General features: G+C 42.5%; 1 protein-coding gene across 1 annotated transcript in view; it reads left to right on the top strand.

Moving 5' to 3' along the window:
• ATG5 (autophagy related 5) overlaps positions 1-23149 on the top strand; it is a 30755-nt gene extending 7606 nt beyond the window's left edge. Inside the window, exons 3-7 of the mRNA XM_056856327.1 lie at positions 1650-1728; positions 2525-2687; positions 8487-8581; positions 20399-20516; positions 22917-23149. Coding sequence (XP_056712305.1) covers positions 1650-1728; positions 2525-2687; positions 8487-8581; positions 20399-20516; positions 22917-23050 — 589 coding nt within the window. The 3' untranslated portion in view covers positions 23051-23149. The remainder of the gene's footprint in view (positions 1-1649; positions 1729-2524; positions 2688-8486; positions 8582-20398; positions 20517-22916) is intronic.
• Positions 23150-23819: the final 670 nt, after the last annotated feature.

Below are 23819 nucleotides of genomic sequence, written 5' to 3'. Positions count from 1 at the left end.
GAGACCTGAAGATTAATTTAGATGGAGCCCCCGCTTCCTGTGGCTTTAGAAATGAGTTTTAAAATGATATGATACAGTTGCTTTGTCTGGGTATGAAGAAAAATCGACGTTTGACTTCTGAAAATCCATTTTAAACATTCCTGTTTAAAAAAAAAAGAAAATTTTTTGGGAGTTTGCTGGTGTTTGAATTAGAAGAGTAGTTTGGAAGCATCGCGAGAAGGCCAAAGTGTACCAAGTACTTACGAAACACCAGTGTGAAGAACTCTAGCTTTGACCTAATTACTCACAATTAATTCTTATTTTTCTTTACACTGGCTTCTGGAAAGTTGTGACCAATGAAACTGGAGCAATCAAATTAGCTTCAGTTGTACTTAAATGAAAATCAGCAGGCCAGCATAGAGGAGTGAGTTCTGAACGATTTGCCTTCATTATAAATGCTGCCAAGATTTTCTTTTGCTGATATAAAATATTGTGGATCTCTTCTGAAACGGGTGGCAATTCAACTTTATTTGAAACGGGGGTGGGGGGTTCTGCTGCTTACCTAGATACGGTAGCTGTAACAAGTTTGTGGGATGCTATCCCAGAAGCCTGAAGCTTTCTCTCGAAATGAAATATGTTAATTGGGATGATAAATTCAGAAGAAACACTTGGAATGGACTCATTGGCATAGTTTGTTTCAAAAGGCCAAGTGGCATAAGGGGACCTGGAAGAAAACCAGCCTTAGGCACAGTAAAAGTTACTGCTTTGCTACAGCCTCATCTCTTTGTGACGTGGACAGGATTATGATTCTGTGAAGTTGCCAGGCCATAGGCTGGATGGACCTACATGACCTCAGTAGCTATCGCTGGCTCAAATTTTTGCTTCAAAGAGAGTAAATGTTAAGAAAGGTGGCTCAGAATTACTGTCTAACTTTGGAAATGGCCTGTTCAGGCCCTCGGGAGAAGCACTTTTTTATATTGTTCAAACAGTGTCTTATTTCACATTATTCTGCTACCATGTTTTTCCTCTGCTCCCAGTTTCTTAGATGACCAGTGTGTTTTTGGTGCTGAAGAGAGATTTAATTAACGACTGCCTTTTATTCTCAGATCTAGACTGCCATTTTTCCACTTGCTTGTCCTGTCCTTAGGGCTCTGTGCACTTACTGATAGCATGAAGGAATTCTTATGTAAATTGTCCCTTCCCATGATCATTGTATGGGTAACAGGGGCTTGCTTTCAAAATCACAACCCAGCTTACAAGGTAGGTTTGTTGCAGAAATGTGTATTGAGTGAACACTCTTGGGGTCAGTTTGCACCATGTTTTTGTGGGTTTAAAAACTGAACGTTCCCCTAGAATGCCTTTTGGCATGTGGGTGAAACACGAAAGATCAGAAATTAATTCACCTTACCACATGATCCGTATGCCTTAAATTATATTGCAGCAACTGTTATGGCTTCAGTAGTACTCTAATGAATGTAAAGAAGTTGGTCAGAGATGGTATTATATTTAGTTGATTTAGGGAGTTAGGGAAAGTGTGTGTGTGTGTGTGATTATTGTGATATGGAGATATTTTTAATATATATTTGAAAACATTCATACCTTTGAAGTGGTTAGTGTTGCAATTCTAGCAATTAAGGTTCTTGTCTTCTACATTTTTCACCTGTTTCTAGGCATTACCCTATTGGCTTGCTCTTTGATCTTCATGCATCAAATTCAGCTCTTCCTTGGAATATCACAGTACATTTTAAGGTACATATGTCTTGGTTTTGAAGAATTTTTAACGTATAGCTTTAAAACTAGAGGTTCTCATAATTACATCTTGTGTGCATGTGGTGGAGGGGAAGAAGTAAGTGTGTGTTGCTGGGTTGGTACAAGCTAGCATATTGGCTGTCAGAATTGGGAGCTGATCCGTGTTTCCTCACTTTAATTCACACTCAATTCAGCTACATTTGAGTGCAAAGTTGAGTTTGCTTGTTTTTTGTTTTTTTTAAGTATTTACTATTAAAGGTCCTAGCTGCTATAAAACCAGATAATTCCTGAAAGGGCAGTTACTACTGAAGACACAAACTGGGTTGATGGGACCTATGCTGGAGTTCCGGTAGCAGAATGCCTGTTTCCCCATGTAATTTATGTTTCTGTTCTCCCCTAACTTCAGGCCTTCCTTGCTTAGGAAGGATACTTAGGGTGCAGAGGGAGCTCTTCATTTGCTAGATCTTGTCCCAAAGGGTGAGACATGGTGGAGTCCTGGAAGGAATTTGCCATTGATTTAAGTCAGGCTAGAAAACTGGAAGGGGGGGAAGGGTAAACGTATTCTGATTGTTCAACTGTGTTATGTAGTCGGGGTTCTTTGGGAGTCCTAAATATCATCGTGGCACATCATGCCTTCTCTTGTGCAAAGCCACTTTAGTTCATGATTACTAATGAAGAGTTACAAGGCTAGTGAGACTTATGCACCATGTTTAGTCTCATTGGTTACACTACAGAAAATGCTGTTGAACTGATGAACCATTCCTTTTTTTTAATGATGAAATCTTGTTTTTTCCAGAACTTTCCAGAAAAAGACCTTCTCCATTGTCCCTCTAAGGATGCTATTGAAGCTCATTTCATGGCTTCTATAAAAGAAGCAGATGCTCTAAAGCATAAAAGTCAAGTTATCAATGAGATGCAAAAAAAGGATCATAAGCAACTTTGGATGGGATTACAAAATGGTAAGTACAACTTCTGTGGAAAGTGATTAAATTTCGGTGGCGTTTATACCTGAGGAATTGTTAAAGTGGATAGTGTAATTGTTTTTCTTCAGAGCAATGAAGAAGGCGTAGCAGTTTAGAACTTCTGGAAATGCTTCACCTTCGGTTGATGGTATTTTTGACTAATTTCTGTTTTTTCTCCCTCTGTTTTCAGTCCTATGCATTATTAAATGTTATAGGAAGGTGTTCAAACTTTCACATGTTTAGAAAGTAGATATTGCCTCTCTGTGCCTCGTTTAAGTGTTTAGACCCAGGGTTCCTAACCTTTTTGAGCCTGTGGGTATGTTTGGAACTCTGATATGTCATGGTGGGCGCAGCAACAAAATGGCTAAGGGATGGCTGCTGCAGGAGGAGGAGCCAGCCACAAAATGATTGCCACAGCTTAACTTTGGTAACACAGTATAGATCCTTGTGCTGAGGAGGAAGCTGCTGCCAAAGCAGCATTTAAAAAAAAACACTGCACAGCCAATCAGAAACCTTGCTGGGCAAAAGCCCTACCTGGCCCAACCTACTGCCTAAAACACTTGATGGGCACCAAAAAAAGGTGTCAGCGGGCACCGTGGCGCCCACGGGCACCACATTGGGGACCCCTGGTTTAGACATACAACTTGTTAGATGAAAGAGGCAAAAGAATTAAAACTTTCCATAACAGCAATGATTTATATGCATATTTAGATGAAAGAAGAACCGAGTCCTGGACAACGGTTCAGCTGCAACAATCACATTTGACTGTAAACTCTTAAGATCTGCAGTTATTTTGTCAAAGCTAAGCATGCATCCTAATTTACCTTGGCTGGACATTCCAAGAATAAAGTTTGAATACTACAGGCTTCAGTGTGTCTGTGTAACATTTTGCCCAGGTGCTGCTTGCCAAATTTGCTTCTGGTCATACAGGATCAAACTTGAGGTAAATGTGGGGAATATAATAATAGTTTGGCAAATGAATAAAAAGTGAGCTTGTGAAGGGCTTCACCACTGGAAAATTAAAGTATGCTTAAACAAAGTAGAGAGCTTAATGAAAAGCTGTTTAGGGCAGAGGTATAGATTTGTGTAGGTGAACGTCTAAGCTTTGTTCCTTCTAATGTTCTTAGTTATCAACTATTCTGTTAACAAGGTTTGAAGCAGAAATGTGTTTGACTTGTTTGGGAGAACACTGTGGTAATCCCAAGAAAAGAGTTTGCCTAGAAATGTTGGTTGTATGGGTTTCAGTGTGTGTCATTGGAAACTGCACCTGTGGAACCCAACAGATAATGTTTTGAAAGCTTTCAAATGCTAATTTTATATTTCATTACTTAGTAAAAGAGAAATAAGAAAAACTTATGAAACCAAGAGAACTTTTTAAAATACATGCTGCATCTTTCAGTATGGCTTTCATTATAGATGGGTTGATTTTAAACCCCTCTGTGAAACAAAATTGATGACCACAAAAAAGAAAAGAAAGTAGCAGTTGTGATAACTGCCTCAAAGTTAATGATACATCTGCAAGTTGCTTTTTCTATGAAAGACCATACATTTTTTTTCCTACTAATAACTTTGTAAGTTGCATTGCATCAGACTACATGGTTTAATACAGAATTGAAGGCTACTGTTAAATGCATTGTTGTATGTTGCTGTCAAGAATTTGGAGCTGCACAATTTTGGAAATACACTCAAGGATAGCCTACTGTCATGTTACTTGTGTGTTACAGGCTTTAATTCTAATTTTAATAGCTGCAAAATGAAAACACTAAAAGTTATGTTTCTTGTAGACAACGATTCTTGAGACCCTCAAACTTTGAGATGAAAATATAATTTGGTATTCTTTTAACAAAATAGTTTACTATTTTAGAAAGTGGGCCAGAAACTTTCCCATCTCGGGAGATCTTTATTTTGTCACTGCTTCTTTTTACAGTGTTCTTTATAACTTAGATTCTGGAAACCTGGGAGTCACACAGTAGTTTTATCTGGCCAATTTCAGATTTCTGAACTGCCCTGTTTAATTTCAGATCTCTTTTGAGAAATAAGCCTATCACAGTCATTTATTGATGGTAAAATATACTAAACAAGCTCAGTTTGTATTCAAAGTATTATTTAAGAAAAATGTGCAAACATGTTGGAAAGGATGTATTAACGGACTGTGATAGGCTTATATCTCAAAAGAGTTTGCTGGCATTTCCAGCTAGTTGTATCTGACTATGCACTGATGCATCAGTCTTTGAATGAAAACTTATTAATTTGTCCATTGATCAAAAAGCCATACAATGCAGTATTTAAAAGCATGTAATAAAACATTGGGGACTGCTACAAGAGTTATACGTTTTTGGCACAGCACATTAGTCTGCACCAACTTTTATGGACTTAGACTAGAGTAACTCTGCTGAAGATTGCATTGCAAGTCTAATAACCCTTGATGTGAATACCAGTGTGAACATGAGAGATGGTGAAGACAGAAATAGGTCCTGCTGTTTTTTTGGCAGTAGAAATTTCTACTACAGGAGCTTTTCAGCCCTCGAGTTATATTGAATCTGGAATGTCTGGTAAGTGTAGCTGTTGTTGAAGCAACTACAGTCAGACTGGTAGAGTAGCATGATTTGTATCTTAGGCAGTGAGGAGGCATCTAAAAATTGCTTGAGCCTTTCTACTAGTGAGAAAATGTGCTACATACTAGCAAGAAACTTAGGGCTAACTCTTCATGCAGTTGAGGCACACTTACCTTGAAAGTAGGAAGTGTTATTTAAAATGCAAAATTATGGTGCTGGAACTCCTTGCCAGGTATTTTTTCCAGGGAAGTTTGTCCCCAGGGTCAGCCAGGCTCTGTTAATGGAAGTCAGCCCTTGGGAGAAACCAGGAGGGAGATGGGGCTGCAGAGAAAAAAACAGGAAGGATCAACATCCATCATCTGTAGTTCTCTTTCTTACTAGATCCACCCTCACCTTTTGGTGCTACACCCACATGTGGCAGACTGGTATTCAAGCATGTGGATCAGATGGATTGTTTGGGCCACCTGAAGTGTTCGTTGGCCTCGCAAACTGTCATATGGTCCATCTTGAAGATTTGAGACCAGTTCAAGTGTTAATTTATGCAAGACCATCCTCTTCACACTTCTAAGAATTTTCTGGCATTTGTATATGTAATGTCAGGCAGTTCTGAGATCATAGAATCATAGAGTTGGAAGGGACCACCTAGGATCATCTAGTCCAACCATCTGCACAATGCAGGAAATTCACAACTACTCGCCCCCCACACCCCCAGTGACCTTCTACTCCACACCTAGAAAATGACCAAAAAAAAAACCCTCTCTAGGATCCCCGGCCAGTCTGTCCTGGAGGAAAATTGCTTCCTGACCCCAAAGTGGTGGTTGGCACTACCCTGAGGATGAAAGAAAGGGCCCTGAGAGCCAAGCACTGATGCAAACCTTCCTGCCCTCTCTCTCATGATCTGCCTAAAGTCAAAGAATCAGCATTGCTGACAGATGGCCATCTGTGTGTGTGTGTTAAGTGCCGTCAAGTCGCTTCCGACTCATGGCGACCCTATGAATGAAAGTCCTCCAAAATGTCCTAACTTTGACAGCCTTGCTCAGATCTTGCAAATTGAAGGCTGTGGCTTCCTTTATTGAGTCAATCCACCTCTTGTTGGGTCTTCCTCTTTTCCTGTTGCCCTCAACTTTTCCTAGCATGACTGTCTTTTCCAGTGACTCTTGTCGTCTCGTGATGTGACCAAAATACGATAGCCGATACGATACGATGGCCATCTAGCCTCTGCTTAAAAACCTCCAGAGAAGGAGAGCCCTCCACCTCCCAAGGAAGCCTGTTCCACTGAGGAACCACTCTGTCAGAAAATTTTTCCTAATGTTTTCTTATAGACATGATTCTTGTGTAAGAACATTTAATAACGAATCTGATTATGTTTTCTAAATCAAAGTATGCAACACAAAACTAGTTAATAATTAAACTTTACAATAGATTGATTAGTTTCCAATTTTCAGGTTTCCAACTTTCAGGCTTACTATCAGCTTTCAACCTGTAAGAAGCCGGTTCTCATATTTATGTGTTTATAGTATGGGAGGGATGTGAAAAAAAAATCAGTGACATACATCAGTACTTCCACTGTAGAAAGTGTTACAGCAAAGGTGCTCTAGATCTTTACTTTCATTCTCAGAAATGCTATTTAATTTTTCTATATGACATTTTAACACTTTGGAGTAAGTTGCTTTTGAAGTCTTTATAGCATGAAAATAACAGGTGGGATACTTTAGGGGGCATATTCTTTAAGGGTTTTTGGTTTTTTTGAGAGCAGCTTTTGGTGAGTAGTCTTGTAGATTTTGTGAAAAAATATGATTTTATTGCATTCACAATAAACATTCTGTAGCTTGAATTCATCTAGGTCTGTGAGATTCTGGTGATATGAGTTGTATATCAAAAATGAATTTGCCGATTCAACAGTGTGTTCTTCCCCTAAAGGTAAAGGTTAAGGTCCCCTGTGCAAGCACCAGGTCATTCCTGACCCCTGGGGTGACGTCACATCCCGACGTTTCCAAGGCAGACTTTGTTTGTGGGGTGGTTTGCCAGTGCCTTCCCCAGTCATCTTCCCTTTACCCCCAGCAAGCTGGGTACTCATTTCACCGACCTCGCAAGGATGGAAGGCTGAGTCAACCTTGAGCTGGCTACCTGAAACCGACTTCCGTCGGAATCGAACTCAGGTCGTGAGCAGAGCTTTTGACTGCAGTACTGCAGCTTAACACTCTGCGACATGGGGCTCCTGTTCTTCCCCTAGTAGTAGGCAAACTATATTTCCTTATCACAGCATATATACGGTGTCCAACACTTTTGGGATTTATATAAATAAAAGGGGTTACAACCCATAATACTCTAAATACTGTTGCTTGCTGCTTTGAGGTAGAAGAACTACTTGTTAGCTGATTGATGTACACATTTTAATGTGCTGTATAAAACGGGTGGGGATGGCATGTCGTTGTTGAGACAGTTTAAGTTAAGTGTTGTGCAGAAACTTAAACATAGTTTGGGATTAATTCTCCCCCTCATTAATTACTCGGCTGATGTACAGCCCATTCCTGAGCTGTGTGGGCAAAAGTTATTTGGAGGCATGTAAGGGCCGGTGTCCGCACCACGTGCGCCAGCGCCCAGGCTACTTGCGCTACCATGATCGGCATGGACACCGATTTTGGGCTGCGCATGGACTGCCTGTGTGCCATGGCAGTGTGGCCCTGGGATGCCAGCTCAGCCTTCCACCAGCGTCTTGACGGTGCACCTCTGTGCGCCGGCGCCCCAGGGGGAGTTCCTGGGGCATTCCGGTGGTGGAGCCACCTTTGGGCGGCTTCCTAATCCCCCTTCAGGCTAGGAACACCCCCTTTGCTCTTACTTGCGTTTACACCACCTTTTTAGGTGGCATAGCCCCATGGAATGCCATGGAGCGGTTCTATGGGGCTTGCAAGTAAGGGCAGCTTTCGGTCTTTGGGGGTGGGGGCTGAATCCTCCTTTGAAGGTGGTGTCACGGCACTGCCACCAGCACAGCCCCTCCTCTCAGGAATGGGCTGTCCATGATTTCTTGCCTTAATATGAATGAGTTTTCGTCACCTTAGGTCAGGACAGACTGAAATATAGGGAAGATACATATATTCTGACCCTGCATACTTTCCTTGTATTTATTTTATCACCTTTCTATTTGAAGCAGATACTCCAACCATTTGAAATGATTAAAAATCAGTAACTTCTATAGGACATGTTTTATTAATACAGCATGTAATACTATTCTCATTTTCAGATAAATTTGACCAATTTTGGGCCATAAACAGGAAACTCATGGAGTACCCTCCAGAAGATAGTGGATTTCGCTACATCCCATTTAGAATATATCAGGTGAGAGTAATTTTTGTAAATATGATTATTAGATTTTGTTTTTTAAAATGCTTGTTACCTTATAGGTTTAATTTCAGGTGTTCTAGTACAAGAATCTTGAGTTTAGCGTATTTCCCTTCTTGGCACACTTTCTTTCATGAATGTACACACTTTACTGGGCTTCCTCACTTTTCTTCTTCTTGATGTAAAACTCTGGAAATGAACATATTACCCTTGTATTACAGAATCTTTCAGTTTGTTTGGGGTAAAAGTGTTGAGTTTTGTCTCTAAAGCCCCCAGCTCCCTAATCTCAGCGTATCTAAATGTCTATCTCTTCCCATATGAACCTGCCTATTAAAGTTTGGCATCAGAGGTCTTGGTACTTCTAGCAACTGAGGTGAAGTGGGTGGTAATCAGACAGACAGTGCCTTTTCAGTAGGGGTACTTTCCCTGAAACACCTTTCCACAAGAGATTCACATTGTACCTTATCTGTTTAGAAACATTTTGCATAGTACCTAACTGCTATTTTTATCTAGCTTTTTGGTTTTCTTTGTTCTGCATTTGCCTCTTTGAACCTTCCTTTTGACTCTTCCCCTGCCTTTGTTTAAAATGATTCTGAGCTAATTATTTTCTATTTATTAAATATTAAGAGGCTACCTTTCTCACAATATGGGCCCAAGGTAGTGCATAAAGTATGTGTAAAGCAAGCAAGCATTAAAAAGTTTTTTAAAAGTCAAAACAACAAAGCCTAAAACTGTATTCACAATCTGTCGAAAAAATCAGCAGAAAGCTCTCCTTACCATCTTCTAAATTTATGTAATTGGAAGAAAAGGCTGTTGGCTCCTGGTAGCCTGCTTCAGAGTTATCTGGGCATTTTTGAGAGAGCCCTGAAACAGACCACTACAGACTGAGTCTCTCTGGGAGGGAACTGTGAGAAGAAGCTGGTGTAACAAATGAAGTTGGTGCACAGTTTCATACAGGGGGAGATGTATCTAGTCTTAAATTTACAGTAGCATGGATCATCTGAATCCAAGAGTGCACCTGATTACCGCACCAGTTGTAATTGAAAAAAGAAAAAGGCATTTTTAGTAAACGACACCAGCCTACTGATCCGTAAGTGCCCCACAGTCTGCCAATGGAATATCACCCCTCCCTAAGTGGCCACACATTTCTATACTATCAGCCTTTCAAACCAACATCTTCATCTTGTCTGAATTCAGCGTCAACTTGTGGTCAGGTGGCTAAGGTGGAACATCTAGACATCAATTTAGATGCTTGCTTTATACTATTGCTTAATGGATAGATGTCTCTTTGATTCTTAATTTTTTGGTGGACTGTTAGTTTATTTCATGGTTTTATTGAAGTAAATTGCTTATCACCACATTTGCTGAAACGCGGTATAAATGCTCTTATTAAATTATATATTCTAGATTTTCTCATCTTGTAAAGAACGATCTTGTGTGAAGATGAATGATATAAATATAATTTAATGTGCAGCATAAATGAACATGTGAGGAGATGGCATTTGTGTAAAAAGCAGCAGTTAAATTGATTACATGTACTTACAACAGATGCTGTCATTTCATATATGTCAGAGTTTTTCTAAGAGTATTTGGCTCCATATATTTTCACTGACCACTGACCAAACAGTCTAGCTTTTACGCAAGAGTTGTTGAAAAGGAAACTCTTTATGCTTTGTAGGGTTGGTCACTGCTTGAGAATAGCAAGCTATTTCCAACTGACCCAAGACCCAAGGATATGACTCTGTACTTCAAAATTGTAGTTGTTCACTCTGTGTATAATGTTCCACTATAAGTAATGCTAGTAAATAAGCTACTAAAAACAACTATCTAATGTAACTGTTATATCATTTTATTCTGTGCTGATTTTTTTCCCTTTCAGAAAGGTAAAGCATTGGAACTGTGCTCATAAATCATGTTTTGAATATCTGCATAAAATCCTTTAAGACAAATGTAGATGTACTTTAAAGCTTTCTGTCATTGCTGCAGACTGTTTAGCTTAGATATGTATTAAGGTTATGGAAAGAATACAAGTAACTTGAATAAACTATAAAACATATTTGGGTGGCATTTTGAAGGAAGTTGGTAATAACTTTATAAGCACTCTGTGTGGGAGATTCAGTCTAAACAGTTGCCATAATTTATCTATAGGCCTTGAAATACTGTTGCTCTTAATCATATAGGACATTGGGAAAGTTGTATTTGTTTCTTACAACATACCTTGCCAAATGAAAGGATGTGAGGAAGACATGGGCTGTTGCCCACATATGATTAGGAAAATTGTCCCTAAACTATTTGTGACCAAATTCTTTTTGGCATCATTGTCTAGACAAAATTGTAATAAACCTTACTACATAAAAATAAATACATTTAGCTTCATTCCAGATGTGTGTGTAATTCTAATGGCTGCCCTTAATTCAACCACAGTCTGTGAGACATTCATAGTATTTAGGTTAAGTATTGCTGACATTTCTTTGATACTGTTAGACATAATGATAACATGTTGCTAAATAACAGACCATGACAACTAAAGGTTTCCGCTACGGGTGTGCTACATGTGTATTTGCTTCAGATTTTTAAGAACTATGTAATTATTAGCTTTCTAAAGAACAGAGCTTAAAAGCTCAATAGAGCTAACTTCAAAAAATATCCACACTTTTCAAGTTAAAATGGCTGTCTGTAGATTAACGTTTATAGATCATGTTTCCCATTGTTGGCAGTATAGGCATTCCAGTGCAATTGATGAACTAAAAACATCTCAGTAGGCCAGAGTACATTTTGTTCATTAAAAGTTTTAAAATGTAATTTACATCAGTTTCTTGGGCATCAAAAGCCGTAACTGATCCTGAATTTTTCATGAATACAGTTGAAGAGATCATAGATAGGATTGCCATCACAGCATTAATTGTGATCTGGTAGATTTTTAGTTTTACTCATGCTGCACAAGGCAGGTTAAGATAGGAAGGAAGCTAGTTTTGATTGTATGCAGTCATATTTTAAGAAGAGCAGAAATAAATAGGTTTTCATTAAGCCACTCGAGAAATCATATCAACAAACTAAGTCCAGAGTAAGGCTGAAATCTTGTTGGTCAGTGATGTAGCTGATCAATGAATGAAGAGTCAACTTCTAGATTGCATTTCAGTTCTCTTGAAGAAGCAGGTTTGTAACTTGGGGGTGCTGTTGTATTCTGCTCTGCCGATGTAAGCACAGATTTACTCTGTCTCATAACGTCTCTTTGGTAACAGCTTCAGTTGGTATGCCAACTGCACCCTTCCTTGAAAAGGAAGACCTTGCCATAATTACCCATACTCAGGTCACAACCTGGTTAAATTATGGCTACGCATTCTCTATGGGGCTGCCTTTGAAAATGGCCTGTAAGTCTCCATTAGTGCAGAATGCATCAGCTAGATTGCTGATTGGCATTAATTATAGCCATCATATTGTGCCAGTCTTGCAACAGCTGTACTGCCTGCCTATTCACTTCAGAGCCACATTCAAAGTGCTGGTTCTCCCACTGAGTTTAGAGTACATCTTCATCAGCAGGTTTTGTCGTTCCTATGCTCAGGGAGGCAGGATCCAAAAAACCTTTGCTTCCTGTCACATGTGCTAGGACCGCCCTCTGATATCCAGTTCTCTTCCTGCCTTAGAGGGAGAAGCAGCATTTGTGGTTAGCTTCTTTCCTAGCCTTTGTACTTCAATAGTTATTCCTGTCTAACTTTATTTCTGTGTTTTTTCTTAGTCCTAATCTTGGTCTGTGTGCACCCAGCAGCCTTTTCCTCTTGTATCTACTGTTTTCCCTCGTCTTTGCCTCTGTCTCCCCCTCCCCTCCACCTTCCCCCGTTTACAATATGCCTGAGAGTGGAGATAGGGCTTCAGAGGAATTAATGTCAGGAGACGAGGAGCAAGTTGAAGGACTCCTTCCCCCCCCAACAGCTTTCCCTAACGGCCACGAAGGGGACACCAAGAGCCACGAAGGGGAAAAACAGGCTAATCGGCCTGATTTGCAGGCGGTGGCACAAAAATGGAGCCTCCAGACGGGAGACGTTCAAAGCGGCGCGAAAAAGACGCGCACGGACAAGATGGCCGCCGCAACTCCCCATTCGGCCTCTAGAGCACTGGTTCCCAACCGGGGGTCCATGGACCCCCAGGGGTCCGCAAGAACTAAATTAAGGTCCGCGAAACAAAGTTATAAACCCATAATAAATTAATCTTTTCAATTAAAAGTTCTCTATTATAAAAAAAACATATGCAAATATTATTCTAAGTTAAATGTTTAACTAACAGTTATGATTAAAGTTTATTTTCAAATTCTCTGAATTTTTATTTTGGACCTTTGGGTCCCTGCACCGAACAAAAAAGTCCTAGTGGTCCCTGGTCAAAAAAAGGTTGGGAACCACTGCTCTAGAGGTTACGAGGGCAAACTTGATCCCAGTGATGCCGGCTCCTCTGGAGTTCATGCGACTGGGACTACCCCGGGTAATGTTGAAAATGTTCATTTTTTAATTGCGGAAGAGGGGGAAGACTACTTAAGTCTGATAAATTTAATGCGGCAGGCATTGAGAGAGGAGTTTGCCCAAATTAGCGACCATTCTTGTGGGGACGACACAAGATCCAGAGCCTCATCCCTGGGTTCCAGGGCTTCCATCCACTCTGAGTCAGAATGTGGGGATTGCTCCAGCGACACACACTGTGCCTGGCCAACAGGCAGCAAGGAAGGCACAATTGTCCTCTTCCAGCAGGAACAGGTCCCCTTCTCTCTCTTCTAGCGATAGAGAAGAGGGCGAGTTCTCAGGAGAAGACAAGGAGGGGGAGGAGACTCAAAATCAGGAACAACAATCCCGGTTATTTTCCGGGGAAGATTATCAGGCGTTCCTGAGCAAGGTATTGGCAGCCTTAGATCTTCATGAGGATGAGGACTCAGAGGCTTCCAAAAGTAAGGCTAATTTTAGGGGCATGAAGGATTCTTCACCAGACTGAGGACCCATACCCGGGCTGTGCCTTTTCCTGAATACTTTGAGGACCTTCTCAAAAATAAATGGGAGAAGCCTCTCTTTAACAGACAGCTCCCCACTGCTGTTAGAAGAATGTATAATCTAGAGCAGGGGTAGGCAAACTCATTAGTCAAAAAAGCCAAATATCAATAGTACAACGATTGAGATTTCTTTTGAGAGCCAAATTACTTAAACTATATAGGTAGGTACACTGTTTATTAACTTAATAAACTTTAATTAAAGTTTTAAGTCTTAATTAAACTATAGATACACTGAATAAAACTTGATATCATACTTAATAATGATCTTATTTATTGATAAAAATAAATTGTAAGTCCCTGCCCCCTCCCCGTCCGGAGTCCTCGTCTGGAGGCCTGGTCTACTGCCATAAAAGCCTATTGGTAGTCCCATTGGGAGGCCAGGTCTACCCATTGGCTTTCTTGGCAGTAGACCTGGCCTCCGGAGGCCCATAGAAGCCAATTGGTGGACCTGGCCTCTGAAGGGGGACTTTTTCCTCTCCTCAGAGTCCAGGTCTACCGCCAAGAAAGCCAGTGGGTAGACATGGCCTCTGAGGAGGGAAAAAAGTAAGTAAGGTATCCATAAAATTAAATCATGACAATGACTGACAAACACTTAATGTGAACAATGTGAGCAAACTTTTCTCTAGATTCACAGACGCAGTAAACACATGAGAACATAAGAAAGGCTGTGCTGGATCAGACCAAGGCCCTTCAAGTCCAGCAGTCTGTTCCCACAGTGGCCAACCAGGTGCCTCCAGGAAGCCCACCGGCAAGACCAGTGCAGGATCATTGTCCGGCCTGCATTCCATAGCACCTGATGTAATAGGCCTGCTCCTCTGATCCTGGAGAGAATAGGCATGCATCATGACTAGTATCCATTTTGATTAGTAGCTATGGATAGCCCTCTCCTCCATGAACAGGTCCACTCCCTTCTTAAAGCCCTCCAAGTTGGCAGCCATCACCACCTCCTGGGGCAGGGAGTCCCACCATTTAACAACGTGTTGTGTGAAGAAATACTTCCTTTTATCAGTTTTGATTCTCCCACCCTCCAGCTTCAGCAGACGACCCCGAGTTGTAGCATTTCGTGTGTCCCGGGTCGGGGGCCCCACCCCGCGCCCCAGGGCTTTCCCTCCACTTACCAGACAAGCCCCTGCTCTGGCTACAAAGTGTGCCTCTTCCCAGCTTACAGGGACCCGCAGCCCCAGAAGACGACGGGGGAACGGAGTCGGCGCCGCAGAAGACAGGACGCTGCGGCCCAACGCCGCTGCCGGGGACGCACCGCCAAAGGTAGCCCGCCCCGCCCAACAGCTGATAGGCGGGCCCAGGCCAGGAACCGCCCAACCACCCGCCCAGCAATCGCGAGGCTTTAGCCTCCCAACCATTGAGGGCAAGCCTCCCAACCGGCCATTCTCCACGGCGGGGGGGGGGGGACAGCACGCCCACTCGCCTGCTCTCTCGCACTCTCTCTCTCTCAGGCCCGCCGGCTCCGCAGCCCGGCTGCCGGCGCGAGCAGGGGCTCCGAACCAAGTTCGGAGAGCCGCACTCAAGGGGCCAAAGAGCCGCATGCGGCTCTCGAGCCGCAGTTTGCTGACCCCTGATCTAGAGTCCCAAGCTTCTAACCTCCTTCAGGTTCCCTTAATTGAAGCACCAGTCACCGCTCTGCAATCCATCGGCTTACTTTCTGAGGATGAGGCTGGCAACATCAGGGACCCTCTAGATAGAAAAGCTGATTATGCTATCAAAAAGGCCCATGAGGCTTCGGCCGTATCCATATAAGCATTGGCTACGGCAGCATTGGTGGCTCGGGCATCCATCATGTGGATCAGAAAAATAATTGACCTGACTCCACAAGACAATAAAAGGGTTCTGAGTGGTCTTAACAGAGTTCTGAAAGCAGTAAATTTTATGGTGGATGCCACTCTTGATTCCATGACTATGTTGGCCAGGGCACTGGCAGATTCCTCTATTTCTAGGAGGGCACTTTGGCTGCGGTCCTGGTCAGCTGATTTCGGTTCCAAATCCATCCTGTTGGGATACCCATTCGAGGGTGATCGGCTCTTCGGCTCTAAACTAGAGGACATACTAGTCGAGACGAAAGACAAGAAAAAGGCCTTGCCAAAATACATAAGGAAAGAAGGTAATACCTCTTACTCTTCTTCCTTTCGTCCCTTCGAACCTCTCACACCCTGGCAAGGAGCAGAGCGGACAACAGAAGGAACAATTGGAATTCTGGAAGGGGATTCTTTCGCAAGGGCCTCATTAACAAGGGATTCCAGCAACAACAACACTTGGACAAGTCCAACAGATTTAGTGAGAAACCCGGGAAACAATGACTGCTGGGACAGTCCGGTGGGGGGGAAGATGCCAGCTTTTTGCCAATACCTGGGACTCCCTTCACCCAGACACTTGGGTACAGAAGATTATTCACGAGGGATGCAGCCTAGAACTTCGCAAATCCCCCCCAAACCGCTTCTTTCTCTTCCCCTCCTCTTCCAAACTGGACAAGATAGCCCACAATCAAGCAGCCATAGACCACCTGCTTCAAATCAGGGCAATCGAACCAGTCCCCCAGACAGAACGGTGCACCGGGGTATACTCCGTTTTCTTTACCGTTCCGAAGAGAAACGGAGATTGGCACGCAATCCTAAATCTAAAGCACATCAACACATTTATACGGCTCAAACGTTTCAGTATGGAAACACTCAGGTCCATCATAGAGGCACTCCGTCTCCAAGTGTTTCTGACGTCGATAGACCTGACGGAAGCGTATTTACACATCCCCATCTACCCCGAGCAACGAAAGCTTCTCCGCTTTGCGTACAACCTCGATCACTATCAGTTTCGGGCCCTCCCGTTTGGTCTCTCATCTGCCCCAAGGGTCTTTACCAAGGTCCTGGTGACGTTGGTGGCTCACCTGAGAGAGGTAGGGATCCACGTCTTCCCATATTTAGATGATATCCTGGTGAGCGCTCCTTCAGAACAACTGTCCTTACAGCACACGGAGACCGTCCTCCAGGCTCTAGAACTCCATGGTTTCCTGGTAAACCGGATCAAGAGCACCCTCTCTCTGTCCCAGTTCATCCATCACCTGGGGGTGTTCATAGACACGAACCAGAATGCAGTCTTCCTTCCACCAGACAAGATTTCCTCCATTGTCAAGTTGACAAGGACAGTGATTCTTTCCAAATCCTCCGGCATGTCGTCCTTAGTCAGACTGCAGGGGGAAATGATGGCATGCATAGGGATTGTGCCATGGGCTCGCCTCCACATGAGGGACCTGCAATGGTTTCTCAAGGCGTTTCAACTGCAGATAACTCAAGAGGAACCCACACCTCACCGTCCCGAGACAAGTGAAGGACAGCTTAAGGTGGTGGACCAGATCCCACAACCTAGCCAAGAGCCAGAACTATCTCTCGATCTCCACGATCCAGATTTTCACCGATGTCAGCTTGGAAGGCTGGGGGGTGATTCTGCAGCAACAAGTAGCACAGGGTCATTGCGACACCGGAAGAGAGTCACCTCCACATAAATCGGCTGGAGTTATGGGCAATCCGGAAAGCCTTGATAGAGTTTCAGCCAAGAATCAAGAACAGGCACGTCCTGCTGAGAACGGACAATGTCTCAGCAAAAGCTTACATGAACAAGCAAGGCGGGTCTCGTTCCTCCTCCCTTCATGCAGAAGCCATAACAATTCTGAATTGGGCAGAGGCTTACTTGGCGTCCATCAGGGCAGAGCACATAAAAGGAGTACTAAAGAGCAGGCAGATTGGCTCAGCCAACAGCAGGTGGATGAGGGGGAGTGGTCCTTGAAGAGAGAGACCTTCCTTCAAATAACGGAGGAATTCGGAAGACCTACCATGGACCTCTTCGCAACAGGCGAAAATCACCACCTCCCAAGGTTCCTGTTAAGGGCAGAGGGAATAGATGCACTGTTGCCCCCGTGGCCACGGGGTCTCCTTTATGCATTTCCACCTCTACCAGTGATCTCCAAAGCTCTACAAAAAATCAGACAAGAGAGGGCCCTGGTCATCTTCATAGCCCCTAGATGGCCTCGACAACCTTGGTTCGCTACACTGAGAGAGCTATTGATCCAGGAGCCATGGTCCCTACCTCCAGTCCAGGACCTTCTCCAACAGGGCCCCTTAGTACACCCAGATCCAGCCTGGTTAAAGCTGACCGCCTGGCTCTTGAAAGGTCAAGGTTGCTAGAAACGGGCTATACCTCAGAGGTCGTCAACACCATGTTGGAAGCCAGGAAACAATCCACCAGGCACTTATACGATTTTTCCTGGAAGGCCTTGCTAGATGGTGCGGGAGAAAACATACTGATCCAGTGACCATTTCCACTGGCAACTTGCTTGACTTTCTCCAGGAGGGATTAGCTCAAAGGCTGAAGGCATCTACTCTCAAACGACAGGTGACGGCGATCGCGATGGTTGTTCCCCAACTGGATGGCTACCCAACGTCAAGGCATCCCCACATAGTCACTTTCTTGAAAGGAGCCTCGGCCATCTCTCCTCCGACAATTCATAGATTTCTGACTTGGAGACTTCACGTGGTACTCCAGGCTCTGACTTGACATCCATTTGAACCCTTACGGGAGGCTTCCCTGGGTCACCTTAGGATGAAAGTTCTCTTCCTCGCGGCTGTTACATCAGCTAGAAGGGTTTCGGAACTGGTGGCTTTGTCATCTAGAAAAAGCCTCTGCGTCTTCCACGCGGATAAAGTAGTACTACATCTAGATCTGGCCTTTATCCCGAAGGTAAATTCTAAGTTCCATAGACAACAGGAACTCATCCAAAGGTGAAGAACTGGCACACTCTGGACATGAAAAGAGCTTTACGCATCTTTTTGAGAAGGACGGAACCTTTCCGGCGTTCAGAGTCTTTATTCGTTTCTATTTCATCACCCAATAAAGGTTGCAAAGGCAGCTATCAGCAAGTGCATCAAACAGTGTATCCAGCTGTGCTATCAATTTAGCAACATACCAGTGCCGTTAGGAATTACCGTTCACTCAGTCCGCAGCGCCACTACTTCAGCAGCATTTGATGGCCATGCATCCGTGGAAGAAATCTGTAAGGCCTGGTCGAGCCCTTCTACGTTCATAAGTCACTACAAGATAAATGCCTATTCTTCATCCGACACGGCATTTGGCAGGAGAGTCCTCCAGAATGTTGTATCAAATGATCAATGAAGACTCCCTCCCAGTGAATGTCAGCTTTTGAAGATCCCGCTGATGATGATGTACTCCGAACTCAGTGGGTGAACGGAACCTTGGCTTACCTGTGAAGGTTCCTTCTACACTGAGGGAGGAGTACATCTTGCCCGCCCAGGGTGAAGAATGGATCAAGATGAAGAATGTCAAGTGTCCAGATAAAGCTGAATTAAAAAAAAAATTAATGGGAAAACAATACGTTATATATAGGAATAGTAAATAAGGGGAATTAGAATAAAGTATTTTCATGTTCTTGTTACTACCGTATTTTTCGCTCCATAGGATGCACCTGACCATAAGACGCACCTAGTTTTTAGAGGAGGAAAACAAGAAAAAATCTTGTTTTCCTCCTCTAAAAACTTGTCTTATGGAGCGAATGCCGGCTGGGCGCGTGCGTGTTGGGACGGCGCAAGCCGGCATTCCCTGCCCCGCCGGCTTCCGCCGTCCGGACGCGCACGCGCTGCCCTGCCACGCCGTCCGAATGCGCACGCGCCCAGCCAGCATTCCCCGCTTTGACGGCCAGTTGGGAGGCTGCGGGGCGCACAGAGCTGGCTGGGCGCATGCACGTCCGGACAGCGTGAGCCGGCGTTCCCCGCCCCGACGGCCAGCTGGGAGGCGGGCGGGGTGCACAGAGCCGGCTGGGCACGTGTGCGTCCGGACGGCGCGAGCCGGCATTCGCTCCATAAGACGCACAAACGTTTCCCCTCACTTTTGAGGAGGAAAAAAGTGCGTCTTATGGAGCGAAAAATACGGTAATTTTTGGTTTTAAGCTGTGTTTTTTGCAATGGCTGCTCCTTGTTCTTTTGGGTGCACATCTGTCTTTCTGTTTTTAAAAATTCTCCTATGGAAGTCCTCAAACTGGATATCAGAGGGCGGTCCTAGCACATGTGACAGGAAGCAAAGGTTTTTTGGATCCTGCCTCCCTGAGCATAGGAACGACAAAACCCACTGATGAAGATGTACTCCTCCCTCAGTGTAGAATGAACCTTCGCAGGTAAGCCAAGGTTCAGTTTTAAAGCCTTTGACTGCTTGGGATCAAGGTACCTAGAGAACTGCCTACTGCTGCATACCTGCCCATCAATTAAGATCTTCATCTGAGGCCCTGTTGCCTCTTCCTTTGTTATGAGACTTGTGAGGGCCTTCTCAGTGATGACATTCCAATTATTGTCAGGCTTGATAAGCTTTTGATGCTGGTTAAAGACTTATTTGTAGTCTTATACTCTGACTACATATTTTCACTAACAGATTTTAAAAATTCTGTATCTTATGTCGTGTAAATCATCTTTTTTGTAAATTATAATGGTGCCATGCATATACTGTTTAGGGCTAGAAGAAGAATGTGTTAGTCTCATTTGAATGTTATTTTTAAAATCTCTTTTCCCAGCACTACCAGAGCTTTAAAATACATACATTCTCTGCTTCTCAATAAATATGTAGAGGTTGCAAAAGTGTAGGATTACAGGCCTGATAACTGTTATCCCTTCGAGATGTTTATAACCTGCAAGTGATGTAACTGGCTTATTGATGTATATTACCTATCATGATGCTGTAAGGTAAGGTAACATCTTTATCATGTTCTTCCTTACTGCCAGGCAACAACCGAGCAACCTTTTATACAGAAACTGTTCCGTCCTGTTGCGACAGATGGACAACTAAATACTCTGGGAGATCTCCTAAAAGAAGTTTGTCCTGCTGCTATTAATCCTGAAGGTACTGTATAAAATACACATGCTTTCTTATTTGTAGAGCCACTTTTCATTTTTCTTAACTTTAACTTAAGCTGGTTTTAAAAGTCAGTTATCTTGAAAAATAGTTTCTGAGCTAAAAAAATAAGTTGAAGCATAATCAGTTCAAAAACTATTTTGTAGTACGTGGAAACCTGTGTATGTGTAAGAATGCGCCATATTTAGCCAGGTGATTGTGAGTAGGGGTGCTTGCATGCAGTGATAGCAAGTAAGACTTCATTTGGAACTGGAATGAAATTTGATCAACTAATGGTCTGTTTGTGTACAGTGCCAAGAGGGGAGGTGGAGTATAAATATTTTAATAAATTAATAAATTGTTTAATTAAACTGATAAATTTCTATGCTGCCTCTCTAGAACCTGCTCAAGGCTGCTTACAATTAAAACAATAATAATAAAATTGCCATAGGCTGATATAATTAGAAGTCAAGAAAGACAATTGTAGAATGAATGACATATGAAGGATTCTTCCTGGAGTGACTTTGGGCACAGCAGATGCTCAGGCAGCAACGTTTTCAATGTTGTGTCAGAAGCTGATGAAGCCAGCATTGTGCTGATAAATGGCAAACCATCTTACCATGGCTTGGGGTGACTGGAAGTCAGCTTAGCAAGCTTCCCCCCCCCGCGGCTTCTGTGCTTATTTGAAAAGGCCTGCAATTTATCTTTTATTCAGCAGTTGTGTTAATAAGGAAATAAATGCAGTGGCAACATAAGTTCTCATCAAAGCCTACCATTATATCTTCTGCTCTTGATTCCTCCGTTTTTTACTGTGGGCAAATTTAATAAATGTCTAAGCCTTAGATCTTTAAAAATTGTGTGTGCAAACAGTTGTTGATGTTGTGTAACTCATTATGATTTGACCATTTATTTTCACTGGGTAGAAGCCCGGAAGAAGTTTGAGGGTTTGTATTTTTGAACAGCACTTCCCTTCTGTTTGTGATCACAGGATAAAAGCTCTCTAGGCTTGTGTATGTACTTTTTTACTGCTACATCATGTAGTGTGCTCTTAAGATTGAGATCTCATTCCCCAGGAAGCATTTTCTGTTTAAGATTAATTGCCCTTTTAAAGTCTGTTTGATGTATTTCGTTGGCTGACTATATCCTGACTCAGTTTAACCCTCTTTGACCTGACCCCACTGAGTATTACCACCATGACGGAGGCAGAAAACCTTCAACCATGATATATGCAGTACAGATCCCAAGCCCAAGCCTGTGGTTCTTTACAACTTGGATTCAATTCGGTGGATTTTTTTGCTGATTTACATAAGTAAAAGTGTCTGCTCAAAATTCCATATTTTAATGCCAAGCAAGGTGAATAGATATTCCTAGTGGCATAATATACCGTAATATTCTTTATTGACACTATTCAGTCTGTGAAAACAAGAAACTATGGCTCCTCCTTCCAAAAGCTTTGGCTCAAATTCCTAGATTTGGACATGACAAAAGGCACTACTATGGCCCTTCTTTGTCATTGTTTGCAGAGGTATAACCTCAGCATTGAGTGTAAATTACATTTGTGTTCTGTAGTATATTTCATATGATAAATTTTCTGTTGAATCTTCATGAAACCATTTAAAATTGGTGTATGTTATCAGTTTTGACCTCTTTAAACACTGACCCTAAACGCTGCCAAAGTCCAAGAAGTTGTGCAAATGGCTATTTGTGCCCTGTGAAACTCTTTCCATGCACTTGCATTTCAAACAGGCACCCATGATGTTTCTCACAGCCATAAATAAGGCTTGAGGCTACTTCACATCTGTCCTGCCTTCTTTTGGAGACTGTCAACCTTGGCTGTTGATAGGCTGCGCAAATAAAATATGCAGAATTGTTTACACTACACTTGCCATTCAGTCTTAGTGTACCATATCCCCTAGGGGTTCCATTCTCTCCCCCTCCCCATTTATGAACCACTGACTGCATTTTATATTGAGGTTTTAAATTTGTGATGTGAAGCAAACTTGCCAGGAAGTATCAATGAAATCCAAGTACATTTCTTCTAGGATTCTTTCTGAAGCCCTAGTTACAACAGTTATGACTTAAAAAAGACAAATCCATTTTCAGCAGCTTAAAACTAGAATTGGTAAAAAATTTGGACAACAGAAATAATAAGTGGAAACTTCCATAATAGTGCACTAAGACAAATTTTCTATGAGATTTCTTTTTACAGTGATGTGGCTTCAAATCTGATACATTCTCTGTGATGGTTTCTTACTGCTCATTCAGTTAATTGTGCAATAGCAGCATAATGATCAGTTCAGGAAAACAAGGTTCTAAAGAATTTCACTGCGTAATGAAACAATGCTTGTTGCTTCAAACCTGTCTTAGTCTGTCGATGTTTGATCAGTAATCTGTCTTTCTTGGAATTAGATAGTGAAAAGAACCAAGTGGTGATTCATGGAATAGAACCAATGTTGGAGACACCACTACAGTGGCTAAGTGAACATATGAGCTACCCTGATAATTTTCTGCACATTGGTGTCCTTCCCCAACCTGCGGATTGAAGTGTTGGCTTGTATGTATGAAGATCGTGGATTGGAACTGCAAAGTCAACTATTAACTTCCATCAGTCATGATGGGGACAACCTGACCAGAAAACTTTCCTGCTGAACAGGAAGAAAGATCCTGTCATGAGAGATTAGGAATTGGACTGGCCATATTTTGCATCACCCATGGTTTTCTCCACTGCTGTCATTTCAACTGTGACATGAAAAACTTTACAAGACCTCTGCAAGTTACCTTTTCTTGTTAAAATAATATAAAGAAGTTGAAAGCATGGAGAATGTGGAAATATGTACCACTTTGTATTTCTTACTAATCAATAAACAAGGGTATTTTGTAAAATGTCAGTGGTTTTTCTCAAGAGTAAACCCTAGTTTAATCTAGAAAATGTGACAACAATTCTTTTTGCATAATCTTTTTATAACAAAGATTGCCCTTCATCCCTGTGAAATGCGTTTGGGGAAAACAGGCTGCTTAAGGAATGTCAGGAAAGATCTATTCCATAAGCTCCTTCTGTGAGCTCTTTATGCTGGATCCAACCCTGTGTGTTAGGATCCTGTGTTGCATCATATTGCCATTGGAGACATCTAACATGTTTGCTTTATCTAGGAAGTGTTTAGAGTATAGTTTGTGATATCCTTACCACAATATAATGTTGATTTTCAAATTTTACAAATAAGTCCCAGAAAATAATGGATCTCATACCTAGCACTTTATTATATTCAAATATTTATTGTCAAATGGTTAAATCAGCATGAATTGCCTGGGTTT

The sequence above is a fragment of the Euleptes europaea genome, chromosome 10, assembly GCF_029931775.1.
Source record: "Euleptes europaea isolate rEulEur1 chromosome 10, rEulEur1.hap1, whole genome shotgun sequence".
In the NCBI taxonomy this organism is placed as follows: domain Eukaryota; kingdom Metazoa; phylum Chordata; class Lepidosauria; order Squamata; family Sphaerodactylidae; genus Euleptes; species Euleptes europaea.
This window is presented reverse-complemented; position numbering and strand designations above follow the sequence as displayed.